We start from the raw sequence: 19,930 nt of genomic DNA on the forward strand, positions 1-19,930 counted from the left end.
TTTATGGATTTCTTTTTTCCCTGGGAAATCTATTCCATGTTGCAATGTGCCGCACAGCAATCCCTGATGCCAGAGCTTGGTGTTTGGTGAGGAATTAACAGGATTCCAGGTGTTGTTGGTTCAGTCTCCACCACCTCGCAGCTGTTTTTTGGGAAGAGCTTTCCAGAGCAGAGGAGAATTGCAGAAAGCTCTAGGACAGTAAGCTGAGGTTGATTGAGGTGTTGGCTCCACAGGCAGCTGATGGCAGCTGGAGTTTCAGGCAGGGACAGGAGAGTGATGCAGTTCAACTTCAGACAGAACATAGTTCTTCACTTTGGAGTCTGGGCAGAGCAGTGGGGTTCATACAACTTCTCTTAAGCAAAATATCTCAAACTTATTACATATGAGAGGAGTCAGAGGGCTCAGTGTCATGTTTGTACCCCCAGTAGCAGAATATTCTGATACTCCATTGCTACTGAACTAAAAAAGATGCTTAAGATGGAAAACAAGGAGTTTATGTCTCTATTTGAGATTATTGAATCTGGATTCAGAGAAGAGATTTTTGCCTTTAATGAAAAACAGTCTAGAGTAGCTTAAGTAGATATTAAATATATTGGGAGTAGATGGCAATGAATCTATGGAGAGGTGACAAACACGGTTGTTACCAAAAGCAAGAGGAATTTAAGTGCTAATATATGCAAAGCCCTAAACCCAGCAAAAAAAAACCCCAAAACATTGTACAGATAATGTATTAGAGGGATTTACCCAACTCACACATCTTTTAAAGCACATTTGCTGTATTAGAACTCTTCTGCCATCAGTTCTTTCATTTACAGGTGCAATGCAGAGGCTGCAAATTAAATCAGGATTGAGAGAGGAGTAGAAGGCACCTTTGATTTTCTAAAGTGCTGGATGCTCTGCAAATGTGCCCCAGTGAAGGAGCTGCTGGTGCACAGATCCTCTGTAAATCAGGCCCTGCCACGGAGGGGCTGGGGATAAATTACCTCTATTCACCCCCAGGTTTTGAAGCAGAGCCTGGTACATGTGAGATCACTCCCTGCATTCATGATGATGATGCAGAGGTGGCAGAGCTGTGCCAGCTGCATTCAAGTCAGATGTAAAGCTCCTTGGCAAAGTCACCGTGCCAGGGAAGGGAAGAAAACCCCAACGAGGCAGAGCAGGGCAGTTTCTTTCATAAATTACATTTCCAGTGCAGAAGCAGAATACTGGGTCTGTAAGGCTGCTGCTGAAAAGGAGAACAAAAGACTGTTTACTCACAGTAGTCATTCCAGGGAAGCAATAGAAATGTCAGCAGAAATGATCATTAAATCTCACCTACATAATGAAAATACCCCACCTCCCCTATGGAGGATGACATTAAGGAGAGGGGGAAGAATGGGCTCTGAGGATCTCGATGTGTTTGCAGCACTAACAAAAGCCAGATTGTTACAAGATACATTCAGCATGAAAATGAATTTAAATGGTGAGAACACAGACTTCAGCTCCCCTCCTCCAGCATTTCGGGAATCTGCTGCTTGAATTAGTGAGCAGGCCCAGTGCCAGAGGAAAGAGAAGAAGTATAGTTTAAACTTCTTTAATTAACTGTGCTGGAAAAGACTCTTCATGGCAGACTGAGTGAAGATTTATGCTTGGTATTTCTAAAGCTGTTGCTCCAAAAGACCAGAGACCTGAGGATGGAAATATTGTCTGAATATAAAATTATCCTGTGGCAGGCTGTGCTCTGCCAGTGACATTAGTGCCAAAATTCCCCAAGAAAGCCAGAGCTGAGTTAATATTCAAACACTCAGGTGTGAATATCCTGAAATCAGTAAAAGACACTGAGCTGATATGAAGTAGGAGGTCTCAGTTTTGGGAAGGCTTTGGTGTAGCTTCTATGGAAGAGAAAACAAAAGTGAGAAATTCACTGAGACTTTGCAGGTGATGGGAATGCAATGTAACCCTCTTCCCTCCTAAGGCAGTGACCTTCACCCATGGCCACCTGAATCATTGGGCTCACTCTGATTCTTGCCTGTGGCCATTATTTTGAAAAGGATAACAGAGATTTACACAGAAAAAAGCTGTCCCTGATTCCATTCCACATCTTCGGGAGCGAGTGGATTCCTGGCCACTCTCTTCCTGACAGCCAGGCTTTGTTAACTTCTTCAATTTAAGGCAGCAATTAAAAAAATCCATAAACAAGCAGGGTCATATCTCATAAACAGTTCAAAGGCTGCAATGGAAATTACAGATATAACTACTGCTCCTGCTCCATGGATCAGAATATCAATTGAGGCACAGAGATGAGCCCTGGAAACTTCCCAAGCTCCATTCAGTGCAGCTCAACATCAGGGACTGCAAGCCATGGTTAAGATTCCTTAAAATGTTAGGCTATTTGCTGATACAGATACAGATCTGTATGAAAAAATCACAGTTAAATACTAATTTAAGTGTCTAAGGAGCTGGAAAATTTGAGGTTATAGAAATTTCTTGATTATTTCTGCTTTGCCTTGCTTTTACATCCTTTAAGGGTTTATTTGCAAGGAAAAATATGAGGTTGTCCATGATGGACCAGGCTAAGCTCTCCTTTATCCCAGAAAATATTCAGTAGGATCCACAGGGAAGGTTATAAAACCAGACCTGGGTTAAAGTGATGCTTTTTTACAATAATTTCACAATGTATTTGCTAATTGCTGATTTACCATCCTGAATTCACTCCCATTTTACACCTGATATTGGTAGAAACAAGACACAGGGTTCTCAAGGACAAGTTACCTGGAGAAATGCTTTTGTTCAATTTCCCAACACTTGACCCCAAAACATATAAAATACCTGATGGAATGGGCTCCATTCTCACATAAACTGGAATAAATTGCCATAATTGATACAGTTTGAGCATGAAGTCGCTGTAATCAGAAGTAGAGCAAAAATTGAGCTGTAGGACAAAAACTGAGCTGTAGGACAAGGTGTCCTGAACAATCCCTGGGTAAATCTGGAACAATGTTGGGGACTGCAGCTCCCAGCTCTGCTTGCTGCATTTCTGAATCTCTATTTCTGCTCAACTCAAATGAAGCCTTTCTATTGCACTGTGTTGGTCTCCCTCCTGTTTGATTTGGGTTGAGAAACTGCATTTTCTGAAGGGATAAGGAGGAGACACTCAGGCTCCTTTCTGGATTTTCTCCCAGCCCCCTGCATTTGCCAATGGTGCTTCAGCCCAGTCTCAAGCACAGCTCAGTCATTAAACTTTGAGTCACCCCAGGGATTAAGCAGATCCTGGCTCCTTGCACAAATGACTCTGGCTGCTGATAATCTTCCATTTCCATGGTTCTCACACTGTCAGAGCACTTCAGGTCTGGTTTTTGAGTGCAGACTTGTCAGGGAAAAAACCCTTGGTCAGCAAAACCTTTCCCAGGAGTATTTGAAGAGGTGTCACGGTGGGATTTTAGGAGATTCTCCATAGCTGGAGTTGGGAGTGCAGCATGGGGAGTTCCCCACGGCTGTTCCACTCACAGCCCATGGTTTGTGTGTGGTGAGAGCCCTCCTGGCCCCTCAGCCTTTCTCAGAGTCACTAAATCCCTCTGCTCTCCTGATGCCTGGAACAGAGGCTGGGCAGAGCTCAGGATACAGCAGGGATTTACTGAAAGGCATTAAAGGACACACCTTGGGCAGCACAAGAGCCTGGCCAGGGCTGCCCCCAGGATGGACCCAAAAATGGTCACAAAATGCATGACTGGTCACGAGGTCTCACATTTTTATCAGTTTTGGTCCATCTGTGTATCAGGGTTAATTGTCCAATTACAGCTTCAGGTTATGAAGTGCCATCTTCTTGTTTTCTCTCTTCAGCCCTCCCTTGTTTCTGCTTTTCTTCTTGTCCTGGGTACCAAGCTAAGAAAGGAATTGTTTAGTTTGCCTGTTCTGTGAAGAGAGCTCACTGACACTGAACATGAAGCTCAAAACTACACAGCTGGGGAAAAATACGAAAGCTAAAACTTAAGGCATGGCTCCCCTGTGCTGTGGATATGTGGGAAGCAGCACCCAGAGCTGTGCTGGATTCTCTGTCCCCTCTCATCACATCCCTGTGGGGGGATTCCATGGAATATTGATGTAGCAGGTTCAGTGACAGCACTGCAGAGACTGGATTTTTCACTCTATGTGCTGCACTGAGGACTCTGTACAACGTTAAACGCTTCCATGGCACAGTTTATTTTGTGTGGTGCTGTGGAGTTTAACTCAGCTGTGCTCGTTTCTGATTGCTCACAAATCAGTGCTGATTGATTCTGGAATATCCTCTAATTAGAACATAAGAGCCCTGCAGAAAGATCCAAAATATTGCCTGCATAGATGTCCTGAAGATTGATGTGCAAAAGGCAAAGTCTAATGTGACAGAAGGTTTTCATTTTTAATAAATCTGAATTCAGAAGCAGGTATTTTTCTACTCTTTGAGACCAGTGGGACCCCAGCAAAAAAATTATGCTTGTCAGAAATTTTGGCTCAGGAATTTATCAGGAGTATTCATCTCTTGCAGAGCTTCAAGGATTAAACCTTTCAAATTTATCCATTGTGAGGATGAAAATCAAAGATTTTCAATGCTTTTCATGGTGAGCTAAGCAAAAAGAAACCAGCATGGAATGACCCAAACACCCTGATCACCTCTGGTGCAAGTACTTGTTGGAGGTGGAGGACATTTGGGGTCAAATTTCTGCTTCCCCCAGTGAAGTCCAGCTGCCAACATCTGGGCCCCACGTTGGAGATGAATGTCTGTGCTGCCAGCTAATGACACCAGGACTGTGACTTGTCACTGTCTCCTGGTGGGACTCAGTAAATTTCTGTATAATTCTGTAATTTCTGGCCACACAAATTCACTGAGGAGCCCAGTGGTTGTGGCACCCAGCTGGGAGATCACAAACCCAGCTGTAGTTCTGCTAAATGAGGCAAAAAATGTCTTTTAACAAGGGGTTCACAATGTCCTAAATAAGTGATCCCAAATTAATCCATTTGCTGATCGCATTGGTTTGGTCAGAAATCCCTTATCCTTCACCTGATCCAGCTTATTTAAAGTTGTGTTGTGAGTGACGTGTTAGGGGACTAAATAAGCTTTAGATCAAGAAATTGGCTTTTTCCTGCTGGAAAATATTCCACCTCTGCAATCAGCAGATGAATTTCCCAGGGCTTGAAGACTGCAGGTTACTGAAGGTACTGGATATGAATATGCAGCTCTTTTTTTTCCACCTGAAATTTCACCTACAGGGTGGGTGATGCTCATTAGCTGCATTTTGCCTCTCCTAAGAATTCCTAACCTATTAATAACCCTCCTGGAGATAAAATCTCTGCAGAGTCTGCATTCTGGCAATCAGCATTGGAGTGATTGCTTCTTTTCATGTTTACTAATCCTGAGATGTGGGAAGTGTCCTCATTGTCCTGTTCCTGCATTTCTCCCCCTCTCCTTTCCCTTGCCTCCTGCACTGTGATGTTTCAGATTCTCTGCTGATGTCTCAAGCTGTGGAGCTGCTCTCAGAGCTCCCTGTCATGACCTGGGCACCAGGGAGGTGATGTTTGCTGTGCCACTTTGACTCTGCACAGCCAGGACGTTCTCCATCCTTTGCTGTTTAATTGCTGCTCACTTTGCTGGTTGATGCTGGTCTGAAGTGAAACTTTGGCCAGTTTGAACTTGCCTGGAATGAAAGCAGGAGGCAACGTCAGCCCTGAAACTGCCTGAGCTCAGTTCCTTCAAGGAGTGGTTCCGTTTTGCAGGCTGGTTTCTCTGTGATCATCTCCAGGCTGAGTCTGGGGTGGGATCCAGCCCAGCTCTGCTCCCCATTTTCCCACATGAGCTCTAGTGGCATTTTGGGCATCCAAATTTGCCCAGGTGTGCCAAGCACGGATCAGGCTTTGAACAAAATGCTGGCAGCAGGTGCTGTGGGTGATGAAACCTTGATCCATTAACAGTTTAACCTGTATTTACACCCAGCCAGAGCAGCCCTGTGAGCTTTGTGCCAAACCTGTCCCTGCACCCCGAGCCTGCAGGGCTGAGGAGGCAACAGAGGCTTCACCCCAGCCTTCTCTGATCCTGGAGATGGAGAAGAGCTGGGACAGCTCTGGGCACGAGCCTGATGTCTGTCCTCACCCGCAGTGGATCCTTGGGAACCGTGGTTTATCCAAGGCTTCCCAGAACATTCCACACTCCCAGGCTGGTTTCTGATCTCCTGGGAGCAGCTGGGGCCCCGTCAGTGCACAGCCCTCTGTGCCAGCCTTGTCCTTAGGGACCCTGTGGCCTTGAGTGGTCCCTGCCAGGCAGCACAAAGGAGCTAAAGAAAGTGTTTGGAAAGAATTGTGTTCAAGTAAAGCCAAAGCAAAGCACAGGACGTCACAAACAAGTGTTGAACATCCCCATTCAGTGCCTGGCTTTGCATAGGATGCTCCAAGAACTTTGTGAATGAAGGGATTCCTATTCTGAGTGTCCCAGAGCACAGGGATTTCCCACTCTGAGTAAAAATCATCATTAATCTGTGCCTCTGTGTAAATTAAAATTGGTATTAAAGGCAGAGAATGCAAAGGATGATGTAAAGGTAAATATTTTATTAAAACTGTACTGAGGAGAAAGCAAAGGGAGACATTTCAAAAGCCACCAATAGAAAAGGAACTTCTTTGCTTTTTTGTGCAGGTGTGCCAAAATTCCCCAAAGAAAAAATCGAGCCTCTGGATGTGGAGCATGGAGATTCTGTGATCCTGCACTGCAACCCCCCAAAAGGCATCCCCCCTTTGCATATCTACTGGATGAATATTGGTGAGTAAATGGCTTTTGCACAATTTGCATAAGGGGGCTCAAAGTATTTGTCTTTCAGAGCAGTTTCATTGCAGATTCATCGAGGATGGGAATTGTAATTGTGAAAGTGCTTGGGAAAAATATCTGGATACTGAAGAACAGAATTAAAAAATGGAGGATGGAGATCTGGTTTTACATGGCCCAAAGTTAAATTGTTGAATGCATTGACACAGCATCTCATTAAATATGAGATAAAAAATAATTTATATATTGGTGAGTCTGCCAGTGATGAGGAGTCCTGCATTTTGAGGAGAGAGGATAGCTCGTGTCAATGTGTTATTTCTCTCATCATTTTTTCCTTTTTCCATAAATTGATGATTGATTTATGATAGTAAGGGAAAAATAATCCACCATTTTTATATAATTAGCTCCTTGTGGGTTTCTGTCCCGTTATTCTGTAGCACTTGTGTTCTGCAGGAATTTCTGCCTTTTGGGAAGCAAAATAACTCTGTTTTTTAATTATTAATTCCTCATCAGTTATATAAGTATCCATTATTATATAAAAATTATTTTTATCACAACATATTGGTATATAATTGGTCCATCCAATCCATTGGTTCTGCTGGATTTTCTGCCTCTCTTACTTCAGAGTTTCATGGTCTGTACCTGGAAGGAAGCACACGAGGGGAGCATTTGCTGAAACAGCCCCGTGTTGTTCCCACTTCTCCTTTTTTTTCCTTTTCCTTGCCAGATCTGCAGCACATCCCACAGGATGAGAGGGTCTCCATGAGCCTGAAGGGAGATCTTTACTTTGCCAATGTGGAGGAAAGCGACAGCAGGAGTGACTATTGCTGCTTTGCAGCCTTCCCGAGGCTCAGGACCATCGTGCAGAAGATGCCGATGACGCTGAAGGTTTCCCGCTGTAAGCTGGGCTGAGCTGTTGGATTTGGAGCTCCCTGGGCAGCAGTGCATGCAGAGCTGTGCATGCAGAGCTGTGCATGCAGAGCTGTGCCCTGGCTCTCTCAAAGGGCACCTTGCTGACTTTATTTCCTGTGATGTTAACCTCGTTCTCTGGGCTGTGTTCCACTGAGAAGGGAATTCCTGCATTCCTTGCTGTAGCCTCTGCTCTAGGTCACTGTCCCAAGGTGTCACTTTCTCCTGTCCCATCTGGGTCTCCAGAACCTGATGCCTTGGGATGCTGACCTGAAACAGAGGCTGGGCAGGATTGAGAGAATAAAATGTTTATTATTATTAAAGGCCTTTGATAAGCACACCTTGGGCACTCAGAGGCCTCCCAGGGGCTGCACCCAGAATGGTCACGAGTTTTTCAGACAATTATAAATTTGGTCCATTCACATGTCAGGGGTTAATCCTCCAATTCCAACCCCAGGAAATGAAGTCATTTAGCCCAAGTTTGCTGCCCCCAAGTCCCTTTTGTTTCCATCTCTGGGGCCTGAGGCAGTGAGGTGTCCTTGATTGCCAGGCCTGGAGAGGAATTGCTGTGTCTGCCCAAAGTGGGGAAGCAGCAGCTGGCACTGGGTGTGGAGTTTGGAGTTCTGCACTAAAGAACTGCAGGGTTACAAATATGTGAAAATTATAAAAGCTGAAATCCCAAGGCATCACAATCAGACCCCAGAATTGCCCTGTCCTTCCCCCTGCACAGTGAAATCCAAGGGTTCATTAGGGAAATCTGCTGTTCCTCAGTCCAGCAGGTTCCCCAAGGATGGCACATCCCTGGGTTTTGGGGATTTTGTGGCCACCCCTTTGCTGGGCAAAGCCTGGTTTGGTCCAGCTGCAGCAGAGAGGTTGAAGGATGATGTTTTCCAGGTTTTTCCAGACAGGCTGGAGCAGCCTGGAGCATCAGAAATACAAGAATTGTTTCCAGTTCCTTGATGAAATGATGTGTAGGAAGTAAAAGATTCCAGTTGTTCATTAAAACCTTGATCTTTTGGGCCTACACAAAAAGCCAGGGAGAATTTTGTCTCCATGAATGAAGCCCTCATGTTTAATACGTGATTTTGAGAGTTTTCTTGTTGGGATAAAAAGATAAAGGATTAATAGTGGCTTTGTGTGTTTAATGCTTGCTTAGATTGCATCTTGGGATAATAATTGTGAGAAAAACATCCAAATTAAATGTTGCTCTCCACGGCTTTTCAAATGGGTTCAGTCCCCCACACATGCACACAGAGATTAGAGAAAAACAAGATGGGTTTTGGCTGCTGGTAGCCCTGGAAGTGGCCCAAAAACCCACTTCAGTGTGTCCACCTTGTCATCAAAGCCACAGGACTTGGGCCAGGAAAAGATGAGAGGCATGAATTGAAAGGGTTCTGTAAATTCAGCTTGACACTGCCCACTCCACTCTGTGCCAAGTGCCTGGTGAGGGACTGCATTAAAAATAAATAGAACAAAAATAAGCAAAAGGAAACAGGAGAATGGATACATTTTATAACATTTCTCTTCATGGATACTTAGTGATTTTTATTACTGTACACAGCAAGGATGAAATTCAGATTATATCATATCACCCATGAAGTATTTTTCAGCATAACACAAATCTTTAAAGCATTTTCATTGTATTTTCCAAACTCTGTTGCTCATCTGTTGCTTTCTTTTATATTTTTCATTCTTTCTTTCTTTTGGGGCAAAAATGGGGGTGGGTGGGGAGGGGCATGGTTTTGTTTTGTTTGATTTACAGTTTCTTTTGATTCTGTCTCAACCCTGCATGTTTGTTTGGTTGTCATTTTTATTTATTTCAGTAAAGCATGCTAATGACTCAGGCTCACCTAACGCTGCTGTTACTAAGGGTGAGTTGAATGCATCTGTTTTTAGCCTTTAAACTGAGACTCCTCCAGCTGAGGTGAAATGGGAGATGCTCAAAAACACACCACAAAAGCCTCTTGATTGTGATGGGGTGGATTTAACAGGTCCAGGGAGCACAATTGGCTCATCTTGTAGTTTTTGAGAGCAATCTGCAGGGTTTTTAATAAAAATGGCAGGTTTTTTTCTTACTTGAGAAAGGAGCTTTGTAAGGAGGTGGAAGTGAGGACGTTGATGTTCTGGGTTTCTCATGTTATCAATTCAGGGCAGGAGCCAGAGCTGGATGCTCCAAATCTTTTCCTGGCAGTTAAGAGGACTCTGAGATGAGACAGCTGGTTTGACAGCATGAATTCATGTCCCAGGGGTCACCCTGGGGCTGCATTGCTCCAGGATGAGCTCAGGGTGGGGATTTATGGAGTTTGGGTGCCCTGTGGTGGCTGTCCCCATCACCTCGATGTGGCTGGAGGTGGCTCTGTCTCTGTGGTGTCCCGTCTGTGTCACCAGCACAGGGGACACTGCAGCAAAGCACTTCTCACCCTGTGGATTCCCATCTGCCACTGCCTTCCCTGCCCCTCTCTGGAGCAGATCCTGAGAATCCCCTGCTCTCCTTGCAGGCAGCACAGTGGCTATTCCTGCAATCCTCCACCTGGTTCCTTTTGTTTTGAATAGATGAAATTTAGAGTCTGGAGCTCATGACTCTTCATTTCTTTGGTGAAATGGCTTTTAAAAGTCTTTTGTTTGTTTGTTTGTTTTTTTTTAATGCCCAATTTAACCTCCTCTTTTTGCATGGAGGTTTCTGAAAAGGGGTTTGTCCTGGAGTGTTTTGGGATGGATAACTCAGAGCACTCATCACTCCTCTGACTTTGCCTGTGGAGCTGAGCCCTGGGAGCAGGACAGGCAGGGCTTTGTGCCACTCCACGAGCAGCTTTTCCCTCGAAGGGATGTCTGAACTCGTGCTGGGAAGGGGCTGTGGCTGCCTTTGGCAGCAGGAGGTGGAGGGCAGATGGGAAATGTGTGAGTGTGTCCAGAGGCACCAACGTGCTCTGCTGCAGCTCAGTGACACAGATCTGCAGAGAGACAAGGGGAAATTCAAATTAAAAATGAGAAAATGATTCAGGGAGATCTATGTGGTATTTTACCAAATCATCCATAACTGGCTATTTTTTAAGAACTAGCACCATTTGGGGACTGATTCATTAGTGTGCTAATTGTTATGATAGTGATAACTGGACAGCCACTGAATCCTGCATCTTTCATCCTAAAAGCCTCGCTTGGCAGGCTGGAACAAATGGGCTGTTGGAATCAAACACAGGTCAATCTTGTTTTATTATTTTTACAGTCTTCCTTACAAATTTTATCTCCATTACTGTAGATTCAATAATTACAGCAGGAGGGACAGTTCTGTGGGATGCTCAGGTCAGGAAATCTGGGGTTTCACCTGAGGTTTAAAAGATGATGGAGCCAGTGCAGATGATACTAAGGATATATTATAAGGATATAAAGTATTATAAAGATATTTATAAGGATATAAAACTGTAGGAAAAGGGGTTTCCCAGCACTGCTGCCTGTTGATACCACTGCACCTCCCTTCTGACTGTTATCAGGGGACATAAGGGCTCCTGGATTAGTCTCAGAGTGTATAAATAGAAAAGAAAAGGCACAATTTGTTGTCAGGAACCTTCTGGCAGCAGTGATGTTTGTGGCATTATTGAAGAATATCCGAGACTTCCCACCTAACTTCTGTTTTATTTTATCTTTCAGCAAATTTTATCAAGGAAAGGAAACCCAAACTGCTGATCCCTCCTGAATCTGCTGGCAGTAGCTCATCAGTCACTGTCATCAAGGGAGGTGTCCTGCTCCTGGAGTGTATTGCTGAAGGGCTGTGAGTAATGAAAATGCTGCACAAACTTAATCACCTTTGGAGGTAGAAATGAGCAAAGAAAAAGGGATATTGCAAATTTTGCAGCAGTTTTAAATGGAGCTCCTGTGCAGACTTTTTGTCCCTGTAAAGGAGCACAGAGTGCATGCAGGAGTGGTGTACTGGTTATTGCTGTAACTTGTAAACAAGTAATTAAAATCCCAGTGTGGTAAGTATGGAATTATTTTTTACTCTTCTATTAAAAAAAAAAATGAAGTTTTTTCAGTAGTGCTATTTTTGAGAATGTAAATAATATCAGCATCAGCTGCAGTGCTTTTGTTCACAAGCTGTTACTTTTTTTCCTGGTTTTGCCAATTCAGTTTTGCTTCAATGCCCAAAATTTAAGATTTTCCAGGTGTAAGATCTCACTCTTTTTTTAAAAAATAAATTTATTGAGTGATGTAACACAAGACATCCTTTAAGGAATGGTTGGGCCATTGAGGGAAAAATCATAATCTCAGTTACAGCAGGAGGTGCAGGCTCAGGTGTGAATGTGAACCTGGCTGTTTTCTGTGCCCATTCCCCAGTATCCAGAATTTCCATAAAGGATCTTCATTCCACAGTGTCCTCACAAATGACAGGATATCGAGGAACAAATCCATGGCTATGTAGGAATTCAGTATCAGCTGTATTTGATCCTGCTAAATCCAATAGCAAAGAGCAAACCTCAAACCTTGGACATTTCCAGGGATCCAGGGGCCACAGCTTCTCTGGGCACCCTGTGCCAGGGACTCCCCACCCTCACAGGGAAGAGTTTTTTTCCTAAAAAACCTAAATCACCTCTAAACCTTCTCTGTTCAAAGCCATTCCCCCTTGTCCTGTCACTTCTAAATGATCTCTCTCCACCTTGCTGACTGCCTTTGGGTAGTGAAAGGATTAATAGAGGGAAGGGTTAAAACAGCTGCTTTGTGATGGGAGATCAGGGCAATTTTGTCCTTGTAAACAACACAGGGCAAAATGAGGGTAAGTAAGGAAAGGGACTGGGAAATAAATGTTGAGTCACTCTCACAGGGAGCTGTGATTCCCTTCTCAGGCCCATTGCTGCTGCTCCAGCTCACTCAGCCTTTGCTCTTCCAGCTTCCCAGTGTGTCCCATGTGGCTGTCAGTGCAAAAGGAGAACCAGAGAACCTGTGCACCCCCTGAACCCCCAGTGAAAGCAGAGTCCCCTCTGCTTTGGCTGGGACAGAGCAAATCACCATCCTCTGGTGCTGGATGTGGAGCTGCAGACTCTGCCTCGCACCGAGATTATTCCTGTTAAAGGCTCTGCAATTATATTCCCTCCATAAAATTCCAAAGTCAGGATATTTATCTGCCTGCACATGTTTAGGGCATTTTGTTTTTCCATATGGGCTTGAAAGGGCATTGCTGGTGGAAGCTGGCAGGGAGTTGAGTTGGCATTCCCGAAGGGAGGTGAATTACTTGTCTCTGTTGGATTCACTCCAGGTATCTGCAGTGAGTTTTGCTTCCCTGTTGCAACGCTTCCTTGTCTAATTCACTCCCCATCAGGCAAATCTGCCAGCCCACAAACCTCCCTAAAGCCACAACTCTGATTTTACAGGGTTTCCAAGGGGTTTTAATAGGGAAATCACCTGGGGAATACTCAAATATGAATTTTGATGAGCAAGCATGAATATCAGGTACAAGAAGAAAAAGCCAGAAAAGTCTTTCAGTCCCTTTGGAAAAAGGTAAAAAGATAGAAATATTTTTGTTTCACTCAAAATTTTCCAGGACTCTTTAGAAATTTAATTTTTTGAAGAAAAAGGTTTGTTTTTTTTTAAGTTATCATTATTGAAAGAACACAAAGTACTTTGTCTTATAACCAAGCACATCTTTTCATAAAAATCCTTCAAAAATGCAACTTTTAGAATAAAACGGGTTTTTTTCTTTGCTAAAATTCCCATTTTCAGCAGAAAAATGATCAGCTTTGCCTACATCTCTGCCAATCCATCCTGCCAAGTATCCACAGACCATGGAAGCGGATTTCAAGGAACTCGGATCAGGGGCACCCAACTGCAAAATAGGGAATTAAGGACATTTCCAATCTGTCATTTTTTAAAGACTGATGCCCTGAGCAGTGGCAGCGTCAGGAGGGCACGGCCTCGGAGCTGGCTGTGGGACAAGAGTGGGATGAGGAATAATGGCATTTTTGCAGGGCTCAGAGCTGGTGGAACAGCAGAATTTGTGGCTACCTGGGGCTTTGTGCCTCCTGCCTGGGCACGGAGCCGCGGGGCCAGACGGGCCCGGGAGGAAGCAGCTCTGGCACCGTGGCCGTGCGTCCTGCGCGGTGTCGGGGTCACCGACCGCGTCTGTCCCCAGGTCTGTGCCACTTCTGGCACCTTCTAAGGGTGGGGACAGCACTTCAGCCACCTCCAAAGAGACAGGCAGGGAGGGAGGCGCTGCAATGGAGCCTGGCCGTCCTTGGCTGTCCTCAGGTGCCCTTTTGGAGCAGGATGGAACGAGCTCCGGCCCCTTTCCTGCTGTCCGTGCTGAGACACATCCAATGCACGTCCTCCTGCTTTGCCCTGCTGAAAATCCCACTCACAAGGGCTCTGCAGAACAAGGAGCAGTAGAGTAGCTGTATGGTATAACCCTTAGGTCTTAGGTTTGAAAGGCTCAAAATCCTCTAAAAACCCCTCCCAAACCCCAGGTGTGGGCTCCAGCAGCTCTGCCACGTGAAGAATCACAGCAGCTTCTTGCATTCAACTCAAAATCTTCTTTTTTTCCCTTTGTTCTCAGCCCAACTCCTCATCTCAGCTGGGTGAAGGTCATGGGAAGCATGCCCAAGGATGAGCCAGAGACAGAGAATTTTGGGAAGACCCTGAAGATTGACCAGGTGACAGCAGCTGATGAGGGGACGTACCAGTGCACAGCCAGCAACCCCATGGGCAGCGCCAGTCACAAGTTCCACGTGCATGTGGAAGGTACTCAGTACTCTTTACTAAAATTATTGTTTGGGGACAAAAAGGTGGGAAAAGGGAAGTGAAGGAGGCTCTTTGTTGATAAGATTCAGGCAACTCCAGCAATTTATGTTGGCCTCGTAGATTTGGGAAGGTTTGCACAAAGTAGCACCTTTAAAACTACAACAGAAAAAAATATAAATAATGCTTTTGTTTTTCCCCTGAGCCATGAAAGCTTTGAAAATCAGGGAACAATTTAAATATGTGAGCAGGTTCAATACTCTAAAGATTTGAGGGAGTCAAGCAGAGGTATTGATGAAATGTCTTGTACTGAGCTGAAGGTCAGAAAAAATATCTAATTATTCTTTTTGCTCTTAAAAGCTGTAGAATGGCTGTACTGGGCTGGATCAAGGGGACGTTTAACTCAAGTCCTTTTCTTTGGTTTCCACCAAAAGTGGGCTGTTAGGGAGGGCTGTGAAAATTCAGTGAGCAGACAATGTACCACCCCTTGCCTCCTTCTCCTCTTCCTTTGCTGTGATTTTTGTACAGGCACAACCTGAGCTGGGAGTGTTTTCTGTAATCCCTGAAAAGCATCATAAAACTCATGACACAAAGTAAAAAAGATGCTTTCTGCTATATTTTAGCAGTTAAAAAAATGGAAATATGACCATTTTTGTCACCTCACTGAGTACCCAAGGCTCCTTTTTCCCTTCTCCTCCCCAAACCCTGAGTGTGAGCAGGTGGAGCTGCCCTTTCCCAGGAGCCAGCAGAGCTCTGAGGAGTCACTGCAGAGCCAAGAACTCTCCCTGCCACTTTCTCTGCCCAAAAATAACCACAAACTGCCAATCCTGAGGCTGAAAACCTCGCTGAAAACATCTGCCTGATGAAAAATGCTCCAACCTCTGCTCTGCACTTAAAGAATAAAATCAATCCCTGGCAGTTTTACGCTGTTAGAATCTTCCAGGTGCTTTATTTTCATCAGGGCTCCTCATCCCTCTGTGGTCACCGGATTTCTGATGGGAGAGAAAAGCACTTTGAGCTCCCTGCCCTGTATTTGCTCAGCAGCTGAGGAAAAGATTTTCTCCCAGTGGCTGATGAGTCCTCTCCATCCACTCAACCCAACCTTGTCCCCTGCACTCCTCCTTCCCTCGCTGGAAGTGTGGCAGAGGAGGATCCCAGGGCATGGCAAGTTCTCAGCTGTGGTGGAGGGGAAGTGCTGACTCCTAGAAATCCTTCCAGATGGTTTGGAGCATCTCTGCTGTAGCAGAATATTTTAACAATCTGGCTATGATTTTCTCGGCTGCAAAAAATCGATTTCCTTCAAAGAAATTGCAGGAGCTGCAAAAACTAAAATACCAGAGAAATAACATTAATTTTGCAGTTTAGAATATTGACCTTCTTCTCCCACAGTTTCCACAGGAAGGAAAACTTCCTGCCAAATTGTTATTCCTTCTTAACAAACAAGTGCTTAGAAGAAGAGAAAAAAGGGAAATAATCCCACTGCAGCCATTGCAAAGTGAAAAATCCTTTTCCAATTGCTACTAAATCCATTTTCCATGTGTGTAACTGATGGTGGCTCCTGTCAGCAGCAGGATTCTTCCTATTAGGAGTCACCTCACATCCTTGGTGTGAAGGAAAACCTGAGCCCAAACACTGCAATTCCTGAGCAGCAAATGTTGCTGTTGTTGGCTGGGGATGGACACGTCCATCGTTCCTGCAGGAGCTCCTGCCAGCACACTCAGGGGCAGACCCTGAGCCTTCACTGCAGGAGGCTTCAGGGAGCTCCTGCTGATGTTGGGCTCCTCACACCTGACAGGTTCCTCTCACAGGATGTGTGCAGGGAGAGGAAAATTAAATATGGAAGGAAAATTAGCTGTTCTTAACCTCCAGCCATCCTCAGTGGAGTGCTGGCGTGTAAATCAGGGTTTTTCTGTCACTGTGGCACGTTTTCTGTTCTTCTCTTTGGTATTTGAGGACCTCAAACCAACACTCCACCCTTCTAAATACCAGTTTTAATGATGTTTGCATGCAGCCCACTTCCTAATCCTAGCGAGTCTGAGGGCAAAGATTCAGGCAATCATTACCAAGCATATGAAAATATTCAGCAAGCAAATTGCTTGACTGTTTGAGCATTTTAATCTCTCTTTGCAAGGGAAGATGTAGCCTGGAATACCTGAGCAGACACAAAATCCCCACTGTTGTTATTCAAATGAGAGAGAATTATTTTTTTTAAAAAAACAGCAAAGCAAGCCCACAAATTGTTTTGACTTCAAGTGTTTATTTGGTTGTTGTTTGTAGTTCACCAAACCTGAGAGAAAATGAACATAAAACCTCCAAATCTTGCAGGATCATAATGAGCTAAAGTTACTTTGATCTCAACTGAGGCTCCTAGGTGGGGTTTAATATGAAATAATTGTTACAATATAATGATTAATTATAGTAATAATGTCATAGCTAAGGGCCTTTGCAGTTATGTCTCGGAATACTTTTATTACTCAGCCAGAGCAAAAGAAGAGATTAAATTAATGGGAAGCAGAACTGGGTGTTTTAATCAGGCTCAAACTTTCTGTTCCACTGGAAAATTGCTCCAAGAGGGATGCAGAGCCCAAGGTGGTGACAGCAGCTGCTGCTGGCCCTGGAGTGGGATGGATTCCCAGCCTTTGGGAAGATGGGAGGAGAATTGGAAGGGAACTTGACAAATTGGGAAAGTGGTGTGGGATAAAAAGGATGGGCTTCAGTAAGCACAAGTGCAGAGCAATTCTCAGCAGGCAGCGCTAATTGGCTTCATCAGCACAGGCTGGGAAATGCCTGGTTGGGTTTTTCAGGAGAATCCACTGGATGGCTAAAGGAACATCACTGGGAAGGGTTAGTCTGGCAGAAAAATCATCCTGGAAAAGAAAGAAAAGTGTTGTTGTAAGAGACTGCTGAGAACTGAGAAGGCCTCACCTAAAGTAAGAAGATTTGCAACTTTATCTCTTTCAGGAAAAGTCAGGAGAAGGCAACAGAGATGGTCACAGAGCTCAAAATCATGGCATTTGAGGAAAAAATAGTATAGACATCTTTAATTTAGGAGAAATTACACCTGGGGAATGCACAACAGCCTTCAGAAAGGAAATTTCTCCACAAATTTCTTTGGGGGGTGATGGAAGACAGGGGAGAGTTAAAGTGCAGCAAGGCAGAAGCTGGTTAGATGTCCCAGATTTGTTCTACTGAATGGAAAACACAGTGAGAGAGGCTGAGGGAAGGTTTGGATCCTTTGTGGGAGTTTTGGATGCTGATGATCCTGCTCTGCTGCAGAAGGATGCAGGAGATGCCCAATTTTGATAATTTTCATTTCTGGATCTCCCAGTATTTCCCATAAAGACAAAAATCAATCAGGTGGAGCAAACTGATAACTCTTACCAGGAAGAATAAATGATGCAGTGAAATATTTGCCATTCCAGATTAACTATTTGACTATCCAACCCCTGGATTTTGTAGTTGTTAAAAAATCTGTGTCTATTTTGTTATATTTTGTATATTTTAAGGGGTATAGCACATCTGCCACGTGGGAAAGAGATTCTTCAGCCTTTCTGTGAAATTGCATTTCACACCTGGCAAAATCTCATTGCCTCTGACTTCACAGCCTCTTCTCTTCCTTGGAGCACCCACAGCAATTCCAGTGCTGAGAAAGGAGAGCAGTGACATCAAATATCAGCTCACACCTCCAGAGTGTGGGCACAGGTGGGGACAGGAAGGGATCCTTCACCTGTGCCTGGTGTCTCCAAAACAAGGGAATTTCCTTTCTCAGTTTGGGGCAGATTTAGAGGAAAAATTCCAAACCAACAATTCATTCAGGACTGGTACAAACCTTTTCACTTCCATGCCCTTCACCCATTTTTTCTTGATGAAACCATATGAGAGAGAAGGAAAAATATCTGCAAAACCAAAATATTTTGTTTGCACAGTTTTTCCCTGGAGTCAAATACCAAGAAGCTTAACAAACGTGGTCATGTCACCGTGGGATGGGAAGTGGCACTGAGTGAGGATGTTGGTAGAAGAATTTCTGCTGGGTGAAGGAAATGGGGTGATTTTATCATTTAAAATAATCTTTAGTGGCTTGAATTTGATTTCAGTCTTTCTATGTTAATTAAACCATTCCTGGGCGCTCTCCTGTGGGAATGCTGGGCTGGGTGTGGAAGTGCATCACACTTTAGGGTGGTTTTTATAAATATCTGTGTGAATGGGGAGCAGTGATCTTCTGCTTTAGCATATCTCACTGATAACATCTGTTGCTGTATTACCAGGCAACAGCTCTGTTAATCTTCAGGGCATTTTATGAGTATTAACTAATGAATCCTCATGTTTTCCCTGCATTAACTCACCTTTTTAATAGCAAAAGGGGCCCCATGATCTCCCCAGCACTTGCAGAAGAGGCAGTGTCAGGTCTGGTGTTAAATCCTCTACGTTTGGTGCCTTTCAAGGCGAAATGATGAATTCAAGGCTGTGTTTTGGGTTGAGGCTGCCCACTGAAGGCTCATGGACCAGTCAGAATTAAGCATTTATGAGATAAATTCTCTTTTTCTCCCCTTCAGCTCCCCTCCCTCGTTATGGATATCTTTTCCCATCAAGGTTTGGGTACCTGGTGCTCAGGGATGTTCTGCAGAGGAGTTTTCCCCAGCACATCCCTGGAATAGCTGGGAAAGGCGAGCACAGGGAATGCAGCAGCAGCACACAGCTGCTCCTCTACCACCACCCTGTGGGCACCCAAACCTCTCATCCCCCGTGATGAGAGAATGTTTTACCATTCCTAAATGTGTTGTGGCTCAGCCTCTGGTCTGCAGGATGGATAAACAGGAATTCAGGATGCTGGTGCATTTCCCCAGCACAGGGAGAGGGGCGGGTGGATCAGTCCTGTCCTGGAGCTCTGTCAGCTCCCAGGAAAGGTGAGGGAAAACACTTGTTCGTACCTAGGGAGGAGGATTCGAGCTGGATGGATATTCACACCTTGTTTGCCTTGCTGAAATAGCCTCACCATAATTCACAGATCACACTCACACCGGAGGGTTTTTGTGGAAGTGCCGAGCCATTCCCTCCTTCCCAGCCTCTTCCCTCCCGTGTCCATTCGTTTCCCACCTGGATAAGAACTGCCCATTCCTCCGCCCTGCCTGGCTCTCACCAAGCCTGCAGAACAGGATTGCTGTGTGCTGATGCTAATTTTGCCTTTCCTTTGCGCTGGAAGTACAAGGAATGCTGCTGAGCCACGGGATGGGCTGAGAGCTGGGAAGTGTTGGTGGCGTTTGCCATCTCCTGGAGAATCCCAGCTACAGCAGAGGCGCTCGCTGGGCTCTGACTGGGCTGCCTTAGGATTCCAGCTTTTCTATTTCCCATCTCTGTGTAACCCTGCAGTTCTTTAGTGCAGAACTCCAAACTCCACACCCAGTGCCAGCTGCTGCTTCCCCACTTTGGGCAGACACAGCAATTCCTCTCCAGGCCTGGCAATCAAGGACACCTCACTGCCTCAGGCCCCAGAGATGGAAACAAAAGGGACTTGGGGCAGCAAACCTGGGCTAAATGACT

General features: G+C 44.9%; 1 protein-coding gene across 11 annotated transcripts in view; it reads left to right on the forward strand.

The window, feature by feature from the left end:
• CHL1 (cell adhesion molecule L1 like) overlaps positions 1–19,930 on the forward strand; it is a 126,344-nt gene that overhangs the window by 77,204 nt on the left and 29,210 nt on the right. For 10 of the 11 annotated variants that reach the window (XM_015641194.3, XM_015641199.3, XM_015641196.3 and 7 more), the window contains 5 exons: positions 6,638–6,760; positions 7,491–7,661; positions 9,496–9,543; positions 11,318–11,438; positions 14,211–14,395. In XM_015641194.3, the coding sequence (XP_015496680.1) occupies positions 6,638–6,760; positions 7,491–7,661; positions 9,496–9,543; positions 11,318–11,438; positions 14,211–14,395 (648 nt within the window). The remainder of the gene's footprint in view (positions 1–6,637; positions 6,761–7,490; positions 7,662–9,495; positions 9,544–11,317; positions 11,439–14,210; positions 14,396–19,930) is intronic. The other variant, XM_033517482.1, reaches the window with a different exon arrangement.

This window comes from Parus major, chromosome 12, assembly GCF_001522545.3.
Source record: "Parus major isolate Abel chromosome 12, Parus_major1.1, whole genome shotgun sequence".
Lineage (NCBI taxonomy): Eukaryota > Metazoa > Chordata > Aves > Passeriformes > Paridae > Parus > Parus major.